Here is a 25,524-nt window from a genome sequence, read left to right on the forward strand (position 1 = left end):
TTAAAAAAAAAAACATTATTTCATTTCTTGGGACGTTGTAGTTGTAATCGGTTGGATAATGGATAAGATGCAGTTGTAAGCGAATTTGTTAAATTATTTTTCCCTGTTAAAGAAAAAACTAAAATTAGTAACGAATAGATAAAATGTTGGAACCCTAAAAGCCTAATCTGGTTTATTCACCTCCAATTGGAGAAAATTTGTATTCTGTCTCACTTAGTAAGAAAAAGCCAAAACTATCTTCTCTCCATGAAGCCTTGTTGTTGCACCATCTTCAAGAGTCGTTATGGTTGCCGTTGCTTCGTCTGTATTAATGGCCAACTAGTGAGTTATTTGGTTTTGGAGTTTCGATTTGACTCTCTGTCTCTTATCTTCGTGATTATTTAAGCACTTAATTTTAGGGATTGTACTTTTTTTACCCTTTTAATTTTTTTCTGTTTTTTTTTTCTTTTCTTTTTATATCCACGGGCTTTCTTTCTCTCTCTAGAATATCGATATTAGCTTGACTCTCTGTATCTCCTTCGTCATCACGGTGCTATTTGCTTCGAATAGGTTATTATTTTCCAGAATACCTTTTTTTATTGAGTGTTGCTTTTTTGGATAATTTTTTTTAGTGTTGTTATCTATTCTCTCACCCTTTATAAAACTTCCCTCATTTGTTAATTATATATATTATCATCAATTGAAAAATATCGCTTGTAATAGTGAGTTTGATATGTTTCTTTTATATATATATATATTAGATAAAATTTTGAAGACGTATTCTAATCTAAAAATTTAATTTTAAAAGTATAATTTTAATAATGAATAAAATTAATAAAATAAATTTTAAAATTTAGTCTACAAACGGATTTTGAAGACATATCACCTATTAACATATTTATTATATTAAGTCTAATCAACTCATTAACAAGTATCATATCATACAATCTATCATTATATAGATCTATATAATTTGGTCTTCCCAAATTTGTCATAATTATAATTTTTTTAACATAAATATTTTTTATCGTGAAATTTAACTATTTTCATACATTCATTCATATTCATATTCATATTTAAAAATTTCAAAAATCATATATCTTATTATTATATGCAAGATTACATTTTTATTTTGGAGACAATTGAGACAACCAGGGCAATGTCATCCACCTATAAAAGTTGGATCAATGTCGTCCACCTATAGAAGTAGAATCACACTCAAGCTATAAAATACAGCACAATTAAATATCTCTCTAGAAAATATCATTTGCTTGATCAACAAACATGATTTGCTTAATCGACGTCGTCGAGGCATAGGAGCAGACTCGAACTTAGACTATAAAATACAACGCAATAACGAGTGAGTGCCTTTGTCCATTTGCTTTTTCTAACTATTTCGGTTTTAATTGCAATATGTTATGATGTAAGTGATCATTAAACATTGTTATTTGTACTATGTGTATATGTTCTTAGATAATTAGTCAAATTCAACTAATATTTGAAAATAAATTTTATTATTGAAATTTGTTCTCTTACTCGTTTAATATTTAAGTTATTGAATCATCTCATATCCCAAATTATTTTTATACTAGAATATTGAATCGAGATGTGATGTTAGACTATTGTAATTTATTAATTTTAATAACTCGTTCAATGATGTCAGAAACTCATTAGAGTTTAATTTGACGTCAAGAGTTTTAGATTTTAAGAACTCAATGATTTATATGGGTATTAAAAAATCATTGAATGGTACTGAAAGGAGTCCAACGATAAAATGTCTCTACTTTTGAAATGTTATCTAAAATTTGGATTCTAATGTATTTTATGAGTAGAATGGTGGTTGTTGCATTAACATTGTCTAAATGTATATAGTGTATAGGGACTACAATTTATTTTACTAATTTTTTGAATTATTAAAATTGCATCTTTTGATCAATGACCTAATTTTTAAGATTAGAACATGACATTGAAAATCTATAGGATGGTCCTACCCAACCTATACGAGTGGTGGTGTTCTTCACATGAAGTGATCATATTATAAGAAACAATATATTAGTAGCATTGTAAATAACAAATTGAATTCCTAAAATCAATAAATGAGTAATTTCAAACAAATTAAGTTCCAATAATTACAAACAAATTGAGTTTCTAAAAATCAACAAATCACAACACCTAACAATTCAAGATTCTAACATACAAACAATTGGGGTCACTCTAAGAGGATGTGCCAATGATTTGGTTGCACACCTTAAAAAAAAAATATATATATATATATATATATATAAAAGGAACATATTAAATGAGATTAGTTAAAAGTTAAGATTGTTGTTTAGAAGTTATTTAAGTGATAGATAATCACTTAAAAAAATCACATGATCTTTTTATTCTAATCTTAACATCCATAGTTATAAGATCTCACCATTTCTTCGTAAAACTCCTTTTATTTAATATATATATATATATATATATATATATATATATAGAAAAGTGGAAGGACATATCCAAATGGAGAGCGAGAATATCCAAATGGAGAGCGAGAAAGAAGGAAGAAGTGAGAAGTGAATACGGCCGACCCAACACATATAGAGGCGCTTAAAACGAATTTTAATATGAAATTTTTTAAATGCTATAATATAAAAATATTTATTAAATTAATACAATTAATGTCATAATATATTTTTTTTATTGATACTAAAGTCAACTAATTTAATATTTATTAAAATAATATTACATTTAAATAAGATTTTATTAGTTTTAATTATAAAATTATTAGAATATTAAATAAATAAAAAATTAAGACATTTTTATTAAATAATTTTTTTTTTTTATCTAGTATGGAGTCTTAAAACAGTTATTTTAGTAACTTACTATTGAGTGACCATGAAACTGAGGAGTGAGAATGAGAGCAAGGAAAGGGAGATACGCCTGAGTGGCTATTGTCCATAGCATCTCTAGCTTCGCAACGGCCAGATTTTATTACATCGGTTGGGGACACCTTATATACATACAATACATGCACCACATCATTGACTTAAAATCAACTTTTTGTCAACCTCTAACAAGAGACACATTGTCAACTAAAAATTAAATTTAGCCACGTATAGAAATTGGCCCCAACGAGGGAAAACAAGTTCTCTCATTTTGTAATTTGAAAGTTCAAATTTTGTAGCAATTCTTAGCGATCTCTCCGATCTTCATTTACCTTCCTATTCATCCCTTTTGTAGTGTCCTGTTAGATAATATTATTATATATTAGTAGTAAAGGTATTTTAGACAATTCTAGACAATTCTATTTTCTTATATATATACTCAGTGTAACCCTATTAACTTCGGTTTTGGTTTCCCTAGAGTGGTTGTTTCTCTTCTTCCTCTTGCCTTCTCTTTTCTTTGTTAACATGGTATCTAGAGCCTATTTCGATCCTCCTTGAACGATCTCGCCTCTATTCCGCTGTCGAGTTCCCAACAATTAGGGAATATAATTATAGTTTCTCTTTTCTAACATTCCAATATTCAGTGAGATTTTTTCGTTAAACCGTGTCCCAATTCTGCTTTACCCTTTCTTTGTAGCTTTTCATTTATTTTCAGTATATCAGTAAAAAAAAAATTTATTAGGGTTCTATAAACCTTTCCACAAGCCATTAGGTTTGACGCTCTAACCAACCGAGCTAAAAAGAACAATGGGTGGTAAAGTTTACTTTGAGAATCATTATTATTTGCAATGGTTATTGGGGGATTTTGATTGATCGTTATGAAGAGATGATTGAGAATTATCATCCTGGGATCTACCGTAGAGAAGAGAGAGAGACTATTTTGATAGAAAAGGCAACCACCAAAAGAGAAAAGAGAAGAGTAACCCTGTTCCCGATTTTGTTAAATCAGTCTCACAAAAACATCGATTGCGCATTTCTTAACCGTTGGATTTGGCTGATTTTTGGACAGAAGGTTCACAACATTCAGGTCTTCGTCTTCAACGGTCGGATCGGTAAAACGACGTCTTTATGGGGAGAAATCATGCTCGCACAGCACCAGGTTATCCCTAATTTATTTCGTCTCAGCGATTGTGTTTGTCTCATTATTTGTATGGCTTTGAGAGAAGTTTTGGAGGTTCATTGTGTTGTTTTGAAAAATGGGTTTTGTGTTAATTTGTATGATGGGACTTCTTTGGTTGAAATGTTTGTGAGAAGTTTGGTTTCTTGGACTGCTGTTATTGTTGGGTTTGCTAGGTGTGGGGATATGAGTGAGGCCAGGAAGCTTTTTGATGTTATGCCTGATAGAGATATTGTTGCTTCTAATGTTATGATTGATGGGTATGTGAAAATGGGGTGTATGGATTTGGCGAGGGATTTGTTTGATAAGATGAAGGATAAGAATGTTATTTCTTGGACTAGTATGGTTCATGGTTATTGTGAGGATGATGATGTTGTGGCGGCTAGGGTTTTGTTTGATTGTATGCCTGTCAAGAATGTGCTTAGTTGGAATGCGATGATTAGGGGATATTGTGAGAATAGACGACCGCACGATGCGTTGAAGTTGTTTTGGGAAATGAGGGGACGTTTGGATGTGGAAATGAATAAAGTGACGGTTGTGAGTGTTCTTCCTGCTGTTGCTGATTTGAGTTCTTTGGATTTGGGTGTTTGGATTCATGGGTTTGTGCAAAGGAACCGACTTGATGAAGATGTTCATGTGTATGCTTTGGTTGATATGTATGCAAAATGTGGGGAAATTGGAAAAGCTAAATTGCTTTTTGAGGAGATGAATGAAAAAGATACATCGTCGTGGAATGCTTTGATAAATGGTTATGGTGTCAATGGTTGTGCGAAGGAAGCGTTAGAAGTATTCGCAGCAATGTTACGGGAAGGATTTGAACCGAATGAGATAACAATGACTAGTGTGTTATCTGCTTGCAACCATTGTGGTTTGGTAGAGGAAGGAAGAAGATGCTTCAAAGAAATGGAGAGATTTGGAATTGTGCCTCAGATTGAGCATTATGGTTGTATGATTGACCTTCTAGGAAGGGTTGGATACTTGGATGAGGCTGAAAATTTGATCTTCTGTGTTGTCGCTCTGTCTGTGGCTTCTTCTGTTTGATTGCTAATCTCTCTAGTGATTTGCTTTGTTGCTTCTCTCTTTGTTTAGTTTGGTTTGATATGATTTAGTTTTGTTTAGTTCTATTTGGTTTGGTTTGTTTGGATTTGGTTTCGTGGTGCTACTTCTTTGGTGGTTCTTATCTGTTGATTTTGATATGGTTGTTGCTCCTTGGTTTGTTTGTATTTGGTTTCGTGGTGCTACTTCTTTGGTGGTTCCTATCTGTTGATTTGATATGGTTGTTGCTCCTTGGTTTGTTTGGATTTGGTTCCGTGGTGTTACTTCTTTGGTGGTTTCTATCTGTTGATTTTGATATGGTTGTTGCTCCTTGGTTTGTTTGGATTTGGTTTCGTGGTGCTACTTCTTTGGTTGTTCCTATCGGTTGATTTTGATATGGTTGTTGCTCCTTGGTTTGTTTGGTTTTGGTTTCGTGGTGCTACTTCTTTGGTTGTTCCTATCGGTTGATTTTGATATGGTTGTTGCTCCTTGGTTTGTTTGGTTTTGGTTTCGTGGTGCTACTTCTTTGGTTGTTCCTATCTGTTGATTTTGATATGGTTGTTGCTCCTTTTTTTGGTCGCTCCTTTTTTGGTTTGATTTTTTGTTGGCTTGGTTCTTCTCTTTGATTATTGCTTCTTTTTTGGTGACATCCCTCTTGTCCCCCCGGCTGTCCAACCACCTCCTGCGATTGTTGATCCTCTTCGTTACCCCTCTCGTCATCACCTTCAGCATAGAATCATTACTCTACTGTTTGTCTCTTCTTCTTTACAGATTGCTGATTTGTTCACAAAAATGCATTCCATTAAACGTTTTCGTTTTTTTTAGTTGACAAACTATCGATGCTCCATGTTAATGCATCGTGAGTTTGAGGGGAGATGTTAGATAATATTATTATATATTAGTAATAAGAGTATTTTAGACAATTCTAGACAATTCTATTTTCTTATATATATACTCAGTGTAACCCTATTAACTTCGGTTTTGGTTCATTCTATGTTATGAAACCTAGAGTGGTTGTTTCTCTTCTTCCTCTTGCTTTCTCTTTTCTTTGTTAATATGTCCATCTCCAATATTAATTTTTTCTAGATTCATTTTTGTGGTTAAATGGTTTATGGATTTTTCGCAGGTGATTTATGTTCGAGTTGCTGTTCAAACAGCTCTGGAGTATGTTGTCTGCTCTTGTTTCGGGTGCTTTCCAGACTTCTTAACACAAATAAACCTGATTTATTACATTTTATCATTCGAACCATAACATCAATATTTATTCCAAGATCGCAACATCGTACGTAAATTTCTCATACATGCTATTGAAATAACTTGAAGATGTAGTATGTGCTGACATGTTACAGCTTTTAAAAATTGCGGTGATGAGAGTGTTACTCACGGTAGTGGTTGCCTACTGCTTAACCAAACACAGGTAAACACGTGCATATGTCTGCCCATCTTTGAACCTGCTCCCATAGGGTTGACACTGATTTTGAGAATGCTATCACTGAGATTTTATCATCACACACACAACAAAACTGTGTACCTTTCCTTAGTTATTCCAAGAATCAAAGCTCAGGCCCCATCACCAAGAGTTATATAGCGTGTATATTTTCAATACCATGCCACCAAACAGACATTCTCCCAAAAGCAACAATAGCTTTCTTCTCAATTTGCCATATTGCACATGCTTTAATGTTCAAAGAATTCTTACATAATTATAACCATAATACAACACATAGATTATAAAGTTTCTGTATTTTCATGGTGTTGGAAGTCCAAATGGATGCCATCAATAATGCACAACCCGAAATTTCATGTTCTTCATTTTGGAAAAAAAAAAACTGTTCACTGGTAACAAAACTGCAAATGAGGAACTACCACCCACTAGGCTCTGGCTCACCTGCAAGTTTAAAAACCTTCTGGATGAACTTAAAGCTGTTTCCAACCATACTTGCCAAGTTCTTATGGTGACCCCAAATCAATAAGTTATCTTATGAAGTTCTTTCTGTAAGTAATCTTCAGGCACAAGCAAAGGAATCTTTTAAAAGCACAGAGCATCAAATTAACAGAAGGTCCCTGAATTAATCTGGATGAAGATGATGCTTCCTCCTTTGACAGCGATTAACATACCAAGTGGCATGTTTCTTTAGAACCAAGCCAATTAGAATCTTGAGGCTTGTGAGTAAAATGTAGGTTATTGCTGAAAATAGTATAATCCAAAAAAACTGCCACAGAAGGAGACTGCAAGGAAGATTAGCAGCATATACCGGAGCCAGAACTCGGATGACCTTAGAACATGAAAGAAAAAAAGCCATCAAATCAACAGTCATAAACCAGGGAAAATAACCTTTCCTTCTAGCCATGCCCTAAAATAATTTCAATCTCACCACACATGCTGGAGCAAGAGGGACAAATTTCAAATTTTTCTTTACATCCTCAGTTTGCATATGTAGAGTCTACAAAATAAAAATGCCAGAGTTATGCATTTGAAAAGATGCATCAAATAAAATATACAAAATGTCACTGCAAATGGCTGGTCAGAATACAAAACAAATTAAAAATCCAGAATTTGTTATTCTTAACACCTAACGGAAGGATTTTTCAAATGCTGACTAATACTATTGTTTGGATTTGTTAAATGCTGACTAATACTGTTGTTTTCTATCTCACAAAACTACATTCTATGAACACTCTATTATATGAGAAACTGCTACAAATCATAACTTATTCATTCTGGAAGATGGATCCTGGATCATAAACTAAAGATAGATTATTGGATAGACATGGAGCAGATTCAATTTGAGCAGCGAACTGCTTAACATTGCCTACCCAAGCTCTGCATATTAAATCAGTAGACAGATAATACAACTATGAAACCCAAGATAAATAGCGAATTGAAATGAAAGAAGTAAGTTTTGCATTTTGAATAACTGAACTATATTTTTGTTCTGTCAGTTTAGTGTCAATCAAGTGTGACTCACATATTCCACTGAAAATTTTGGTTTTAAAAACTGCTAATCCAAAATAAACAATCTTACGCAGAAGTGGTTTCAGCTATAATACCCGTTTAAGCAAAAATTACTAGTCATACTGCACAGATAATATCCACATGAAATCAATTGACAATACCTGTTTACATAAATCTTCAAGGAACTCAGAGTACGCAATGGGAGTAATGTTATTGAATTTGGCAATGAATGAATGCTTGATAATATCAATAGCCACTTCACATAGATAAACCAAAAGCATATCCTGCACCACACAAAATAGCTCTGACCTAAGAAAAACTGAGCCAAGAATGGAAATGATCTGTATTTTGATAACTTTATGATATATATATAATCTTACAATGAGAAAGCTTTGAAACCAGGGGCCTTCTGCCTCCAGAATATTTTGAGCCAAAACAAATAAGATAAATGCTGAGATGTGGAATCTCTCTATGGAATCTGCTTGTCAGCAATAAGTAAAAGGGACTAACAGAAAATACTATACGCCAAATATAAAGGTACATCATAAATAAGACTGAACATGAAATGCAGAACAGACCCTTCATCAAATGTAGAACCTATTAGAAGAACTGTATTATGTACCACAAGGGTGAGGTGGAGAGCAATGTGACAAAGGAAGGTCCTATATTCTAGAATCAAGATTCAGAGATAAGAAAAATCAATCAAGTTTTACAGTTCAAAACATTAAAGCAATTTTACTAGGTTATCATTATTGATGAGAAGGTATATCATTTTAAATAGTAAGTATCCACACTGAGAACAAACTAAATTGGTAAATTTTATATTTTTACAGGGATGCCACTTAGTGAGTGGTAATTGAAATTTAGGAGATAATTTGTAGAAATTAGCTTCTGAGGACTCACTTAAATAGTATTCTAACAATTAGGCAATGAGAAAGAAAGATAACTTTTACATGGACACCTTTTTTCATGTTTTAAATGAATCGAAATGAAATCCCGAATATGCTACTAAGAAAGAAAGAAAGCCAAATGTTGTTGAGAAGATAACTCACCAGAGTACACCATACTGTGAACATTATCCTTATTGTATCCCTTAAACACATAGCTTTTGATCTCAGAAAAATTATTCGATACCAGCAAAGCTGGCAGTGCATTGTAGTGAGCAACAATGCAGGCTGATAAAGTGATTGCCTGAGCTAATAAGATAAAGGAATGAACAAGTATGACTAGTCAAGGAAACTAACCCAAGGTAAGTAACTACAGGTAAAAAAAACTACTCCCTCCTGTCCATATATAAGAAACATTTTTGTAATTTTCTTGGTACTAATTTTGAGATGCATTCATTGCTAAAATTCTTTTTATACCCTTATTAATTTATCTATTCAACACATAAGCGGATGTAAAACATTTAATATAAGGGTTATATTTGGAATAATCTTTTAAAATCATATCATTAAATACCTTACCTTGGCCTTGTTGATTTTTTTTCTTCTCCTTATATAAGGTACCGGAGGTAGTATAGTCCTAAAGAAAAGGATATTTGTTGCAACAACAGCTAAAACTTGGTCAGAAATAAATCTCCATATCCAGAATCTCATACTTGGCATTTCAGGGGGACATCTTGCTAGTCCTTCTGCTGAATGAAATAACATTTGCAACACATCCCCATTAAAACTTTGACATATTTTATCGAATATCTGCACGAAATTTCAAAAACAAGTAACAATTTAAGTTTCAATCCAGATCACCAAGAGACTTAGGCAATCAACACAAGACAGAGGACCAAAACAGAATCCTTGAACACCTGAGCTTACAATTTGAGTAGTTCAGAAAAGAAACTGGTCAAAAACCTACAGGCCACATTACAGATACCCATATGTATTACACTAATCATAGTGTTCATTATGTTACTTTTTCATTTTGAGTTGCTCCAAATCTCAGATCACACTGAAGTCAATACAATAGCTTTAGTAATACTTGCATGGTCTTTCAGCATATCTGTAATTTGAGCTTACACCAAATTTTTACCACATTTTTCCCTAGGGGATAGAACTATAGAAGTACAGGCGACACATAAAAATATGTTAGAATATTAGAAATATCTTATAATATCTTTTATATTATATTAGAGTATCTTGAGTTATTTTCTATGATCAACTTATATTCATAGAGAATCTTAGAATATCTCTCATTATTATTATGATTTATTCCTTATTTAGGATTGAGTCTATATTTCTCTATAAATAGAGATTAGTATTGAGTCATTTGTAATCAAGTCAACATTAAGCTATTATCAATAATATTCAAACCCTTATTATTTTTTTTCCTACTTTTCTCTAAAATCCCACAACTTCAACATGGTATCTAGAGCCTATTTCGATCCTCCTTGAACTATCCCGCCTCTATTCCGCTGCCGAGTTCCCAACAATTAGAAAATATAATTATAGTTTCTCTTTTCTAACATTCCAAAAATCGGTGAGATTTTTTCGGTAAACCGTGTCCCAATTTCAGTTTACCCCTTCTTTGTAGCTTTTCGTTTATTTTCAGCAGATCAGTCGCAACACTGTTCATCGCGCGGTACTGTTCACTGTGCAAAAAAAATCATAATACCCCATGAAGGTAGCCCTTATAGGATACTTTGGGAAAAAAATCATGGCGCTAGAAAGAACAATGGGGTGATAAAGTTTACTTTGAGAATCATTATTATTTGCATGGTTATTGGGGGATTTTGGTTGATCGTTATGAAGAGATGATTGAGAATTATCATCCTGGTTTTGGTGATCATAGTGGCTACTTGTGACTCATTTTGTGGGGGTGTAAACCATGTGGAAAATTTGGGGATTACCCTGTTGAAAGTGTTTGAAACAAATGGATCGTGCTTATAATTTTCGGGATAATAAGATATTGCAGATGTATGATTTTACTCACAAGTCACTTGCTAGTAGAAGGGATCGGATTTTTGGTGGAGGAAACTCTCCAGCCTTTGTCGTGACAACTGTTGCAGCCCTTATGAGTGGGCTTTTAGCTGACAGGTTTGGAAGATTTGCAATTCAACTGATGGGATTCTTCTTGGTGCACGATTATTCTCTTTCGATGGTTCCAGATCTGCCCTTACTCTCCAATTTTGATCAACGAAAATATGTGTCATTGTTCAAACAGCCGTTATCTCTCCTATTTTGGATGCATTTTCTTATTCCGTTGATTGATCATGACTTCGTTTCATTAGAGTCGCGCTGCTTCTTCTTCGATGTTTGTCATGCAATTTAGTTCTTACTAATATATTATAACAATGGCTTCTATTCCCACCGACGATCATTTCGGTGGTGTCCCTTTTTCCACATATGAATTATATTAGTGATGACTTCTTCCGTTAGTGGTTATTCTAACGGTGCTTTTTATTTTCATGACTTATTTTACCTTGACAATTTGTCTCAGATGTACTGACCTTGCCTTTCTCTCCTTGAAGCAGATTTAAGTTTAAATATTTTGAGTCTCCATTATTATTGGTTTGAAGCTTCCAAATGCAGTTTTTTAGAAGAACGAAACTTGCTTTTTTCAATTGCCTCCCATGAATTTCTCTCAGGCTGACGATCAATCAGACTATCTGGCTAAGCTATATTTATAGCAATTCTCTCCGACTTCACATGCATCCCTGAGTTGCCTCTCCATATTTTTTATTATTTTGTGGAGCAAAATATTTTCTTGTAGCAAGCTAAGCTTTAGCTTGAGGGGGAGTGTTAGAATATTAGAAATATCTTATAATACCTTTTACATTATATTAGAGTATCTTGAGTTATTTTCTATGATCAACTTATAATCATAGAGAATCTTAGAATATCTCTCATTATTATTATGATTTATTCCTTATTTAGGATTGAGTCTAAGTTTCTCTATAAATAGAGATTAGTATTGAGTCATTTGTAATCAAGTCAACATTAAGCTATTATCAATAATATTCAAACTCTTATTATTTTTTTTTCCTACTTTTCTCTAAAATCCCATAACTTCAACATTGAAATTGTGGGATTTTAGAGAAAAGGAGGAGAGAAATAATAAGGGTTTGAATATTATTGATAATAGCTTAATGTTGACTTGATTACAAATGACTCAATACTAATCTCTATTTATAGAGAAACATAGACTCAATCCTAAATAAGGAATAAATCATAATAATAATAATAATAAGAGATATTCTAAGATTTTCTATGATTATAAGTTGATCATAGAAAATAACTCAAGATTCTCTGATATAATATAAAAGATATTATAAGATATTTCTAATGTTCTAACAAAATAAAATGGGAAAAAAATATGGATATTATTAGTTTCAAAAAATAAGGACATTTCATATCAAAGTTTCTCATTCACAAGTCAAAATTCCATTCTTTCATATTACGGAATATCATGTCGGTCACACCAAGTTATTTCTCTATATCTATGACATGGAATTTTGGCAAGGAAATGCCACACAAGAAATATAACTTGGATGTTCATCTTGATCTGAATCTGTCGTCCAGAAATTTGGTATGTAAGGAGACCAAATTAATCAATAAAACTTGGGTAAGGATTAATTTATGCTCACCTCTAATACATTGTAGATCACATACAATTTGATTGTTGCTTGACCACGGATTATATGATATATTAAGCTGATATCTAAAACAACAAAAAGGAAATATGTATAAGAAACTGAACCTGATCAATACAAAAAGGAAATATGTAAGATACAACTATGAAAGAAGACTATCACTAAACCTATTTGCTGCAAAACAGTGACTCCACAAGCCATAATAACAAAACAGCCCAAATCTGACAATTCAATTGTAGACGGCCTCTTGAACTTCCTGCCACGAGCATGACAACGACAAGGTCATATTGATAGTATTTAACTGAAAATCAAGAATTACCACCACAAGTTTTATAGCACAACATGAGAGAATTAGTAGAGAGAAAACAAATCAAAGCACGTGAATTAGCAGACCATATCATGAAGCAGATGAAGATTCAAAATCTTCAGTGAACATAGAAACAGGGTAATCTAGTCTAATTAACAATTAATAATTTAGGCCTGTATCATGTAGAATGTCTCATTAAACCAAGTGCTTCATTCGGGTGACATACAGGAACACTCAACTGACAGCAAAGTACTATAACAGAATAATATTGAAGAAAGGTGGTAAACCTTGTTTTCAGAAGCTTCCAAGATGTCATAACTACCCTTGTTGGTACCACAGTAAACAATGATAGAAATGAATTGAAGCAGACAAAGAAGCCAACATCTATAAGCTGCAAATGCATTCAGCATTTGAGATAACAAGACATAAAATGTAGAATAACTGAACAGAAATCACAAACACGATTATAAAGTAACTAGTGCAAGTAAGTAGACAACTTCAGGTTATATATCCTTCTCCCAAAATTTCTCTGTTATATTTTTTTTCTTATCAATTGATGAGTTTGACAGCAACTAAAAACTGGAGTATACCCATAGACAAACATCAAGAACTGCAAATACAGTTCCTTCTCATTATTTTCAATTTTTATGAAGAAAAGGAAAGTATACAAAGTACCAATTCACATCTCCATGGCAAGCGGAAGATAGTGTCATAAACTCGTTCTCTTCCTTTTTCATTACCAACAGTTGTTGTGCTCCATAATGAATTTTCATTGTACAATTTCTCCAAGAAGTATGTTAAGGGTGATTTCTTCACTGAAAACATGTACAACATAAATTCCTTAAGAGAATAAGACACAAAAGGCAATATGTTTCTTGAAATAATGAGAATTAGAGACCATTGATTAGTTTAGTTTGATGGATGAACAAATGAAACATAAGAAGAAAATAGGCCACAACTAAAACCTGTCAAAACTGATATTTATTTTTCTCTGGAACGAGCTAAAAAACATGGGTTTATATCAAATTGTACTTTTTATTTGACCAAACATATCAACATCAAATTTTACTTGACTACCAAGAAAGAACCAACTAGAAAGAGTTTGAGAATCAATTATATTTAGGGCATTTGTTTAAGCTTAACAAAAGTACTTTATGAATAGCTTTTCTCAGTTTTTTCAGAAGCTACCATCTTTATTTTCATGAAAAAAAAACAAGAGATGTATACTTCTTTGGATATTTTCTTTTTTTAAGAACACAAAAATTGTAGTTAATAAAAATCACGTTTATTTTAAGCATTATTAACCAAACCTTTTGGGTGTATGTATGAACATAAATCTTAGTAAATAAATATCATATATATTTAAACATAATTTAGATTATTAACAGGTATCATGTATATTTAAATATCTAAAAATATGAATAGTTGAACACAATTTGGATTAAAAAAATATGTATAGTTAACCTTCGTTGGCAAAGAAAAAAAATGTGTTTATTAAATAAATACGAAATCGAAGGCATAAATAGTACTAGTATCTAGCTAAATCGCTTTATATGTTGCACTACATCTACTAATAATATATGTGGCAAATTATTGGAGTATACTGATAAAAGATAGATTTTAAATTATTGTTCCAATTTCCTTCCTATTATATTTTTCTAGTTATATTTGGGAAGAGAGCGCGTGAGCATTTATTTTACTCACAGATCGATTCTTCGGTCAAGTTGTGCTTTACTTTCAACGGCTCCATCGTCTCTGATGTTACAACACCAACAGAAGTTACCGAACTAACTTCCTTCTTGCAACCGTCATCAACATCTGTAACCGCCGAATCCATAAAACTAGTGCTGCTTTTCACGCAGGGCGGAGCTTTGTAGTGACATAGGGAGCCGCGGCGGACCGAAAATAAAATATAGGTAAAATGACTATAATGCCCTGATTAAAACTAAAAAATTACAACAATATCTAAACCTAATTCGATTTTCTCTTTCTTCCTCTCTCTTCCAGCCGTTTCTCTCTCTCCCTTTTCTGTCAGATTACGAATCACGAATTGCTCATCTGCTAGCTACGGGCCTGCGGCCGCTTCTGCCTGACTGCCTCCGTGGCGGTGGCCGTTCGTCGCTCTTGCCTCTCTGTTCGCCTCTCTATTTTGTTAGTTCTTATTTTTGTTAGTTAGTGCTGATTTTTGTTACTTAGTTTTGATTTGGAATTCGGATTTCTATTTTGTTGGTTTTGATTTTGTAAGTGCAGCTTTTTGTTTATGTTGTTCAGTTATCATGAAATTTAAAGCTTATTTTGTTAGCATTGAGTTTGAAATTTTGATTTGGAGTTTCAATTAGACGTTAGTGCTGATTTTTGTTTAGAGTTTTTGTGTTGCACATAAGGTGATTGATTTTATGTTTATATACAGTGTTTGAGTTTTTTTGTTGCACATAAGGTGTTTGATTTTATGTCCATATAAAGTGTTTCAGTTTTTTTGTTGCATAGAAGGTGTTTGAGTTTTGTTGCATTTTTGTTTGAGTTTTTTTGTCCATATAAAGTGTTTTAGTTTTTTTTTTTTTGCATATAAGATGTTTTATGTTTCTTAAATTGATTGATTTAGATAAGTTTGTGAGAATGAAGAAGAGTAAAAGAATTATTTGATATAGATAAGTGTTTTATGTTGCATATAAGGTTTGAATATTTTTATGTCGGCCACCCCAAACTTATCAGCCAAGCTCCGCCACTGATAGAGAGAGTACGGCATAATACCCTAATCTATCAAACAATCCTCAGTGTTCACTTTTTATTGACTAGACTAAGAGAACAACATTCATGTTCACCAATGACCAAAGGCAACAAGAGCGAACAGGAAGATATGGAACTCCTAGGTTGCAATACCTTCAGGTGTTCTTTTTTTCTTTTTTGTTTTCAACTACCGTTTGATTATCTGTGTTGTGATGATTTGGTTTAGTGTGAGAACCTAAATGGATAACGTTTGTTTCAGGAATTGGTGACTCAGTTTCAGATCGCATCTGAGGATGGTATGTTGTTTCTGTGAATTAAACAATCTTTCAAACACCTTTGTTTGTAGGATTTTTTTACCATCTTATTTGTTGGTTATATAGCGCTAACATTTCAGATCAAATGTGTCTAGTGTCCGGTCCGTGTTGGTGTCGAACACCAACGCGTATGTTTACTTTCAATCAATTTCATTTTTTGTTTCCTGTGTTTTGTAGAGACAAAAGAGAAGATTTTGGCAAATTTGGCCAACTTCGCCTATGATCCTTACAATTTTAACTTCTTGCGCCAGGTAGGGACCCGTCATTTGTCTTTGCAATAAGGAAAACTACACAAGATGAATTAAGATGCCCTTGCGTAATTGCAGCTTAATGTTTTGGAACTTTTCCTTGACTGTATAACTGAACCCAATGAAAAGCTTATAGAATTTGGTGTTGGAGGGATCTGCAATGGCTGTGTTGGTAATTCTAGCTGCTTTACATTTCATGAAGTTGTGGTTTCTACTTGATTAAATTATCTTTCTAGTTGACAATAAGGAATATGATTTTTTTGTGTGCAGATCCAGCCAATGCTGCAATTATAGCTGGAGTTGGTGGAATTCCTCTTATCATTCAATGTTTATCAAGCCCAGTTAGGAACACTGTAAGGATTAGAGCTTATTTGTTGACATTGTTTCATTTTGTTGTGTTGTGATTGTGTTTGAATCTCAAGTTGAAGAATGCAGACCCTTGAGCTTGTAGGCCAAAGGGATATTTTCGAACCATGAACAGCTAGATTCTCAAAATTGCTTGTCTACACCTTTTTACTTCTCAAGTTCATATTATGTATTGGCATGATTTATGTTTGCTATTTCATCACTAAAATATTTTCTTAATGTTTATACAAGGAAAATACTTTAAGTGTTCATATGCAATTCAATTATTTCAAACATGCTTTTTTATTTTCTGTTTTTGATTTCAAATAAACTTGTATACCCTTATAATTACTAAATTTGCATCATTAATATATTATTCTCTAAATTGCTTCTGGTAGTTATAGAGCATATAATGTTTCTATAGTTGATTTGTAGTTCTAGTTTTAATTCACTTAATAAAGTATAACAATTTGATAAACAACCAATGTATTCACCTGATCAGGTAAATTATGCACTTGGGGCACTTTATTATGTCTGTAATGAATCTAACAAGAAAGAGGTTTTAAAGCCTGAAGTTGTTGATGTCATCAAGAGGTATGCAACAGCTGAAGAAGTTAGTGTGAGCTTCAGTAATCTGGCTAGAGCTTTTCTAGACAAACATCTATCAGGGAACTAGTATGTGAGACGGTCCATAATTCCATTATATTTCTTGTGTGGAATGTGGCCACTGCATGCAATTGAAAGTTTTTCATTTCCTGATTCTTCTTTGTAAGGTTACCTTTTAATTATTCTGAATTAGTTAAAACAACACCTTGCTTTGGTTTGGCACTCGTTCCCTCGTTCGTCTGGGTTTTTTGGAATTCGTAGAATGAGTATATCTTCTTCAATAAGGTTATGTCTCTTTGAACAATCGGTAGATTTGATTCAAACATTCTCATGGAAGTGGTTTTTGAGAAGGTTTTTAGGTCATCTATGTATCTCCTACGAGAAGGAGTGTTTATGGTGTAAAAATTGCACTGAATTAAACCATATTAATGATTTGATTTAAGACTTCTTAAAATTTATCTAAAACAAGATAATTCTCACATCTAGATAATAAAATTACTTTTAAAGAATTAAAAATTATTACAGATGTTTTAATATTAAATTAAAATTTATAATATTAAATTAAAATTTATAATATTAAATTATTTAATAGCATTTAATTATTTTCATAATGTCCATATTTATATTGTTATTGTTAAAGCTATCTGGACATCTTTCTCGAAATTGAAATAATTAAAATTTTAATTCAAACCGTTTTCTATTAAAACTAAAAATCATATAAATAAATTTCTCGTATGTGTTTTTACGGTCACTTCTATATTTCTTACTATTCCATCTACCTTTTAACCCAAAACTCCAAAACCATCCTTTGCTATCGCCCAAGACCACCGACCTTCCACTGTCGGCACTGTTTTCCGGCAACCCGTCTTTCTTTCTCAATCGTTTAGTTATGGTTTGTTTCTATTCATCCTTACCAAGTTTTTTCTCTTATTTATTCTTCTTTTAAGTTGTTTCAATGGTTGTTTTCATTCTTATTTTGAACATTTTTAGTTTTGATTTTTTTTTTCTGTGTTGTTTCATTGAATTATTGTTTATATATTATGTTTATTTGTTTTAAACACCATGCCTAGTTGGTGAAGGAGAAGGGATTTTTTTTTAAAATTTTGACTTGATTTTTTCTTTTATTTGAGATTGATTTTGATGTGGTTTCTGCACTATAGCCTTAAAATCTGACTTAATTATAATGAATAAATTTTTGCAAGAAAAAATATAATTATCACGGGGATTCATTTTTATAGTTCGTCCGGGCCGAACCTGTCTCAAGCAGCATTTTTAGTATTATTATTTATGATGTTATTGAGTATCTCAAGCATTTATAGATTCTAGTATAGTTAGTTGTTACTGATATTTAGTAATTAGTTATTGAATTGAATCAAAGTTAGAAAAACTTTAACATGTAATAGATGTGAAGAGAGAAGAGAAATAGTATGAGAAGAAAAAAAGTTGGTATATATGTGAGAATCTAGGTCGAGCAGAAACTTGCCAATTTCAATTTAATCATTTTCATGGACTCTTAATCTTGATGCATACATGATCTTAATGGACTCTTAATCTTAAGCTGAATCAAGTCTTACAACACCTAGAGAAGATGGTGAGAGGATAGATAATATATTTTGGGCTGTTTTTTCATATAGTATTTGTTTTGGCAAAATACATCTAGTAGTCATAGTTCTTGAAGTTTCGCAAAAATATCAGATTAGTGCTTTATTTTTTTCTGTATCGAATTAGTCCTTTGTGTTTGTAAAAGTTACAATGTTAAACTATTTTTAATCCTAACTTCATTTCAATCATTTTTATGTAGAGATTTTAAAAAATCTACTTTAAGTTTTGTTATCAATCATATTAATAAAAACATAATAATTTTCCGGTGATTTCATGATTCTAAATTAAGAGAATTCCGCGTTTAATTTTAAAAATTTGAAAATGTCTCTCAGTTGAATTATCTCTCGTTTAATTATTTTTCTATAAATTGATTGAAGATTTATGTTCTTATGATTATTGCAGTCAAAAGCTCCTTAAGAATAGCATGAGTTTATTGAAAAAGTTGGAAAAAAATTGAATTTCATTTTAGGTGGTTTGAAATTGGGATCAAACATAAAAGACAAACTTGATGCTAAAATAAAGATAAACGACCACACAATGTATTTTACCTATTTTATTCAAGCTTGGAAGAAATCCAGTCTTGTTTCAACTCTCGATTTGGACTTTTCTTACTGCTACCATTGATTCAATGCTGCTACCATTGATTCAATGGATTTGTATTTGTTTTACATTTTGTATATTTTTCTATGCTTGGTCCATGTTGATAACCTTGTCTTCCATCTAAATTCTGAATTTGCTTTATTAAAAATAAAAAATTTATTTTCTGAACATTTGCCAAGTTATTATTGTTGTTATTGGTGGATAAATCTGAAATAGAATTTCACGCTTCTCTGTCTCAACGGTTTAGAGCTAGACATCTCGTAGCACGCAGTAACTGCGTAATGCACGTGACTATTGAGCTAGTGGAAGCTACTGGAGTAGCTGGTTCGTCCGGTTTTGGAGCAAACGGAAACCAGATCGAATATTTCTTGACTGAGCTTGTTCTCCACCCGCGAGGGTTTGTGCTTGCGGTTCTTCTTCCGGTGAAGATTGGGATTGCGGCGGTTTCTCTGCAAATAAAGCGGTGCCGTGTCTCATTGACTATTCGAGTTTGAACTAAGGTGATGATGTGAAACAAAACTAAGTCATCCAACTTTCATATTATCAATTTCAAATTATAAATACTCGTGAAAAATATTAAATTATAAATAAAATATAATCTAAATATATATAAATTTGATGTGATATTTCCTAAAGCACACTATTTCTTTCATGTTTTACTTTATTTTCATTTTATTTTATTTGATTAATATGTAATGTAAAATAAATTATTTCATTTGGAGATTCAATTACTATTATCTCATATGTTTAACATCTTTAGTATTAATCAATATATTTAAAGATTTTGGTTCCTTATCACACATTTTATTTTAATAATTCATACAAAAAAGAACAAATCACTCAATATCTTCAATATATTATTTATCATATATAAAAATTCATCTATTGCTTTTCAATCACTATTTGGTTCAAGTCACCTACCAATTGATAAAGATATTATGAAATGTAACAAAAACACACTCATTTTAATGTGTGGTACATTTTTGGTCCACAAATATTTCAATAATATTGTTCCTATGTTGTCATTATTGTTAAAAATCATACATAGAAATTAGAATGTCATTTATTTCCTAATTAAGATATTTAATGTGTTTTCGTGGTATTTTTTTTCTTTTTATAATTGAAAAAACACATATCATATTCAAAACAAAATAAAAATGAAAAATACAACAACAAAAATTGTTTGAAAATGAATAACTTTTAACTATTTCACTAATTGAAATTTCTTTTGTCTTAAAGATCAATAAACTCTTCTTGCCTATAATTTTTGGTATCTCGCTCTTGATATTTCCTAACAATGACAAATAATTATTTAGAAAATTTATTTCACATTCTAATTATTTAGATGAAACAATAGTTAAAGTAATTGAAATTGATCTCCATCCAAAAGACTAGATATATAATTTGTTTGCACTTATAGTATTTACTTGAAGTTCAAATACAAAGTTCACACAAACTACTGTTTTGTGTCAAATTTTCATTAGATTTGAGAGTTTTGTATAAATAACATTTTTATTATCTAAAAAATATTATTATTTAAGACTTTTGAACCCCAAGAAATTTCTATTTTGCTTTGAAGTGTTTCTTTCATATATATATCTATTAGTTATATTTGTATAAGTGAAGAATTGTTGTAATATTTTGAAATACTATTATAACATTGTTTTTGAAAAACTATTACTCATGAAAGAATGTTATAATACACATCAGGACCACATTATCATTTAATACATATTTGAATAGACAAAATTACGAAGCTATATTGATTTTAGCAAAAGCTACCATTAAAGTTTAAATCAAATCATGTTGAATTTTTCAATCCACCACCATACACGTATACGCAATATCAATTCTTCTAAATTTTACATTACATTTTTACAAATTAGAGTTTATCAACAAAGTTTTCTTTCATAAAATTTCTACATCTTAACATTCTTAAATTTATTAATTTTTTAAATCATGATTACAAGCCAATCTACTAATGAGCAATTTTTTGTAGGCACAAGAATTTGAGCACATCAAATACAAAAAGTTATATCTCTTTTAATTATTTTAAAATTATACCTTATTTAATTATTACTTTTCTATTTTTTTTCCTGATATGTATGCCTAAATTATTGTGTTCATCTACGAATTATTTTCTACTAAGTTATACACGAGCTCTTAAAATATATAAAGAAAATCTTGAGAGACATGTGAAGTTGTTCATTTTTTTACTACCAAACCGAATAGTTCATTTTTACGTTGATGTATGCATAGTCATATTGTAATATCAATTACTTTGACTAAGACAACATTAACTATTGTTTGACTAAAACTTAGTGAAGAAGTGTAATATTTATCCTAAAAAGTCTTTGGTATACACTCAAATCCAACTAATGAAGAATGCTAAACACCTCTTTATAAATCTTTATGAATTTGTATTTACATTTTCATTAAAATGGACTATCCTCTTTAACTATACACTGATTAGTCTCATGTTAACCAAGTTTTTACATAAAATAAATTCTATAATTCATTTGTAGATTTGAAAATGTCAAAAAGTACATAAAGTTTGAATATATCATGGAAAAAACACTTCAAAGAAAACAAAAAGTTTGAATAAACCAATTCTAAGTAGAAAAAAAATATTAACAATAAGGACTGCATATCTAAAGTTACAAAAATCTTATTAATAATATTTGCATGGATTGTATTAATCAATAAGATTGGTTTAAATATGCTTTTGGTTCCTGTAAATATATATTTTTTTTTATTTTGGTCCTCATAATTTTTTTTTTGGTTTACACCATGTAATGTAAAAAATGTATATATATTTTTGGTCCTTAACCTTAAGTGGACATTATAAAAATGTTAATTGACAAAAAGAAATAATTTTTGGTCCCTGTAAATATAAAAATTTTCAGTTTTAGTCCCTAAAAATATTTTTTTTGAATTTCATCGTTGCAATATTCAAAGATCAATTTGTATGTTATTTTATATTTAAAAATATTTTAAACATTACTTGGCATAAGTCTATTATTAATAAAAATCAATTTGTATGTTATTTTATATTTTTAAATTAGGGTTTATAAAATAACATACAAATTGATATTTATTAATAATAAACTTATGCCAAGTATTTTTCAAAATATTTTCACTTCAATAATTTAAAATTTATTAAACTTCTCTTTTATTTATTTATTTATTATTATTATTATTATTATTATTATTATTATTAAATTAGTTTTCATTTTATGTTTCAAAAAAATCAGTAATTATTTATTTATTTATACATTAAATAGTAAAAACATTCGCAAACAATATTGAGGTTCAGGATTTTAACTCGAAATATGGTATTCAATCTAATAATATTGTTATTTGTCAGTTGATTTAAGCTTTCTAGATAACTTATTTTCAAATATACTCCACACATATATATTAATTCTAGTAACTTTAACAATATAATTAATTAAAAAAAACAAATTTACAACAATAAACATAGAATATAATATTATAATTAAAATAAAATTAGTATAAAATTAACTACAACTATATTAATATAAAATAATTATTAAAATAAATCTATCATCTAATGTATATTTTATTTCTTTTAAGTTATAATGAACAAAACCTAAAGCATAAAAGAATATTTTAATTAAAATTATAAAGATAAATTAACAAAAAAAATAATTAACTATAAATTTTTTGAAGCATCTTATAAAAATAACTATACAAATTATTGCACTTCATTAGAGACGTTAAGGACAAAAAAATAATTTTTTTGAATATTGTAGAATGAAATTTAAAAAAATATTTTTTAGGGACTAAAATTAAAAACGATTATATTTACATGAACTAAAAATTGTTCCTTTGTCCATTAAAATTTTTGTATTGTCTATTTAATGTTAAGGACCAATTTTATTTTTATATTACATGAAATGTAAACAAACAAAAAATTACTAGAACCAAAAAAAAAATATATATATATATATATATATTTATAAGGATAAAAAATATATTTAATTCATATTAAATTATAGACATAATATTTTAATATTTAAAATAAAATAGAATTTTATAGGAAATCAGCAACTTTGTGCAAAATTTAAAAGATACATTATTCATAGTGGATACTTGTTTGTTGACTTCACAATTCGACCCAAACCAAACAAACTATCTTGCATTTACATTTTGTGAGTTGGAACTTGAAAGATGGCTGAAGAGAAAACTTTTGGATTTGATACAAAGAAAAAGATGTTTGCTAGTATTAGATGACGTTTGGGACGATGGGCATGAGAATTGGCAAAGATTGAGATCTCTATTGGCTTGTGGAGGAAAGGGAACAATGCCTACTCATGATTTGTCAAAACAATCTGACTCTGATTGTTGGGAAGAACATGAAAAGCTTGTGGTCGTGGGAAATGAGATAATAGAAAAGTGTGTTGGAGTGCCTCTTGTGCAGTAATCACACTAGGAAGTCTTTTGCCTTTTAAAAGAGATGAAAAGGAGTGGCTCTATGTTAAGGAAAGCAAACTATGGAGTTTACAAGGTGAGAATTCTTTCATGCTTGCCCTAAGATTAAGTTACTTACATTTGCCAATAAAGTTGAGACAATGTTTTGCCTTGTGTGCACTATTTCCCAAAGATAAAATAATAAGCAAACACTTTCTAATAGAACTTTGGATGGCTAATGGCTTTATTTCATCCAATGAAAAATTGGATGCAGAAGATATTGGCAATGAGATGTTGAATGAATTATATTAAAAATCATTTTTTCAAGATATTGAGAAAGATCAGAAAAATTAAAAGTTTCAAAATGCATGATCTTGTTCATGATCTTGCTCAATCAATTGCTGAAGAGGTATGTGTTGGGTGTTGGACTCCCTTTCTATGTGGAGAAAGGTTCAAATATTCATCGTTAACAAATTTTTTAACAATATGCTTCGTTATAGATGATAATATTGTACCTATTACGTTTGAACGGATCTGCCACCTCTCAATATATAGGAGGAAATCTTTAGAGGATATCAATTCAATCTTGTTGTATGAAGTGAAATAATTGAAGACCTGTTTAAAACATGTTGAGCTACTTTCACCTCATGTATTGAAATGTTATTCTCTAAGGGTGCTCGACTTCGAAAGAAAAAAAAATTGTCATCTTCAATTGGTTGTTTAAAATATTTAAGGTACTTGAATCTATCTAATGGTAAATTCTTCCGATATCCATATATAAGTTGTGGAACTTGCAAATTTTGAAGTTAGACAATTGTTATCATCTCTTAACTTGCCTAATAGTTTGATACAGTTGAAATCTGTACAAAGCTTATATTTTAACAACTGTTATTCACTTACAAACTTGCCCCCCAAAATAAGGAAGTTGACTTCCTTGAAAACACTAACCTTGTATATAATTGGCAAGAAAAAAGGGTTCTTTTTGGCAGCCAAGGTGATTTATGTATACATGGGAAATGCAGCCAAGATTTGCTCACCTCAATTCATAAACTCGATAGTCTTGAATCACTTCGTTTCAAAGGTAAGGAGGATATAACTTGTTTTCCAAATGAGATGTTACAAAACCTCACTTCTCTAAAGATATTGCGAGAATCTCAAGTCATTCACATGTGAAGTATTACAAAGGTTTCATTCTCTTAAGATATTGAAAATTGTGAGGTGCTCACACTTTGGTTCAGACCCTTGTAGTTGAATTGATGTTACAAAACTTTCCATTGATTATTCTTATTATGTCTGTCAATAAATCTAAATGTGTGTATTATTACTATTTTCTACATATTGGTTTATTGTCTCTTAGTGTATTAGTTGCTTGCATTCTTCTCATATCTTAGTATTTCAATTATAATATGTCTTTTCAGCCCTATTTTTCAACGATGTTAAGTGTGGGTACTCAATTGTCCTTTGGATGGATCCCAATGTTACAAAAAATCAAATGCACCTTTTTTTGGCAAAAAAATAAAATTGATGGTACATTAAAAAAAAAATATATATTTTTAGAGATGTTAACTCCTTAAATAAATATTAATTATATTGAGAGAATATTCTCATAGTTTAATACAGGAGATATCTCAGTTAAAAAAATGTATAAAAAAAAAACAATATGTAGGAGGTATATGTGTATGTGTAGTTATAAATTATTCCTCTATATATATGTTTACAAATTCTGCAAATATCTA

General features: G+C 30.6%; 2 protein-coding genes and 1 pseudogene across 6 annotated transcripts; 2 read left to right on the forward strand and 1 right to left on the reverse strand.

The window, feature by feature from the left end:
* Positions 1-6,301: 6,301 nt before the first annotated feature.
* Positions 6,302-14,756, reverse strand: LOC101513821 (protein POLLEN DEFECTIVE IN GUIDANCE 1-like). Of its 4 annotated transcripts, none has more exons than XM_073370160.1 (11): positions 14,617-14,750; positions 13,588-13,727; positions 13,200-13,303; positions 12,773-12,861; positions 12,600-12,673; positions 9,558-9,714; positions 9,070-9,237; positions 8,398-8,495; positions 8,179-8,301; positions 7,437-7,505; positions 6,302-7,337 (listed from the first exon to the last, which is right to left on the reverse strand). In XM_073370160.1, the coding sequence occupies exons 1-11, from the start codon at positions 14,747-14,749 to the stop codon at positions 7,131-7,133; spliced, it is 1,362 nt and encodes a 453-aa protein (XP_073226261.1). In that variant the 5' UTR covers position 14,750; the 3' UTR covers positions 6,302-7,130. The 4 variants fall into 4 exon arrangements, with proteins under 4 accessions (XP_073226261.1, XP_012572493.1, XP_073226263.1 ...); XM_012717039.3 differs by having other exon boundaries at positions 9,070-9,208; positions 9,484-9,714; XM_073370162.1 differs by lacking the exon at positions 13,200-13,303 and having other exon boundaries at positions 9,070-9,208; positions 9,484-9,714; positions 14,617-14,756.
* On the forward strand, positions 14,686-17,374 carry LOC101513294 (uncharacterized). 2 transcript variants are annotated; one of them, XM_004504939.4, is made up of 8 exons: positions 14,686-14,828; positions 14,920-15,063; positions 15,586-15,798; positions 15,899-15,935; positions 16,131-16,204; positions 16,280-16,373; positions 16,472-16,554; positions 17,049-17,374. In XM_004504939.4, exons 3-8 carry the CDS (start codon positions 15,727-15,729, stop codon positions 17,220-17,222), a joined length of 534 nt encoding a protein of 177 aa, XP_004504996.1. In that variant the 5' UTR covers positions 14,686-14,828; positions 14,920-15,063; positions 15,586-15,726; the 3' UTR covers positions 17,223-17,374. The 2 variants fall into 2 exon arrangements, with proteins under 2 accessions (XP_004504996.1, XP_004504997.1); XM_004504940.4 differs by having other exon boundaries at positions 15,709-15,798.
* Positions 17,375-19,635: 2,261 nt separating this feature from the next.
* LOC140920637 (putative disease resistance protein RGA1) lies at positions 19,636-25,074 on the forward strand (annotated as a pseudogene).
* The last annotated feature ends 450 nt before the right edge of the window (positions 25,075-25,524 follow it).

The sequence above is a fragment of the Cicer arietinum genome, chromosome 6 (assembly GCF_000331145.2).
Source record: "Cicer arietinum cultivar CDC Frontier isolate Library 1 chromosome 6, Cicar.CDCFrontier_v2.0, whole genome shotgun sequence".
In the NCBI taxonomy this organism is placed as follows: Eukaryota; Viridiplantae; Streptophyta; class Magnoliopsida; order Fabales; family Fabaceae; genus Cicer; species Cicer arietinum.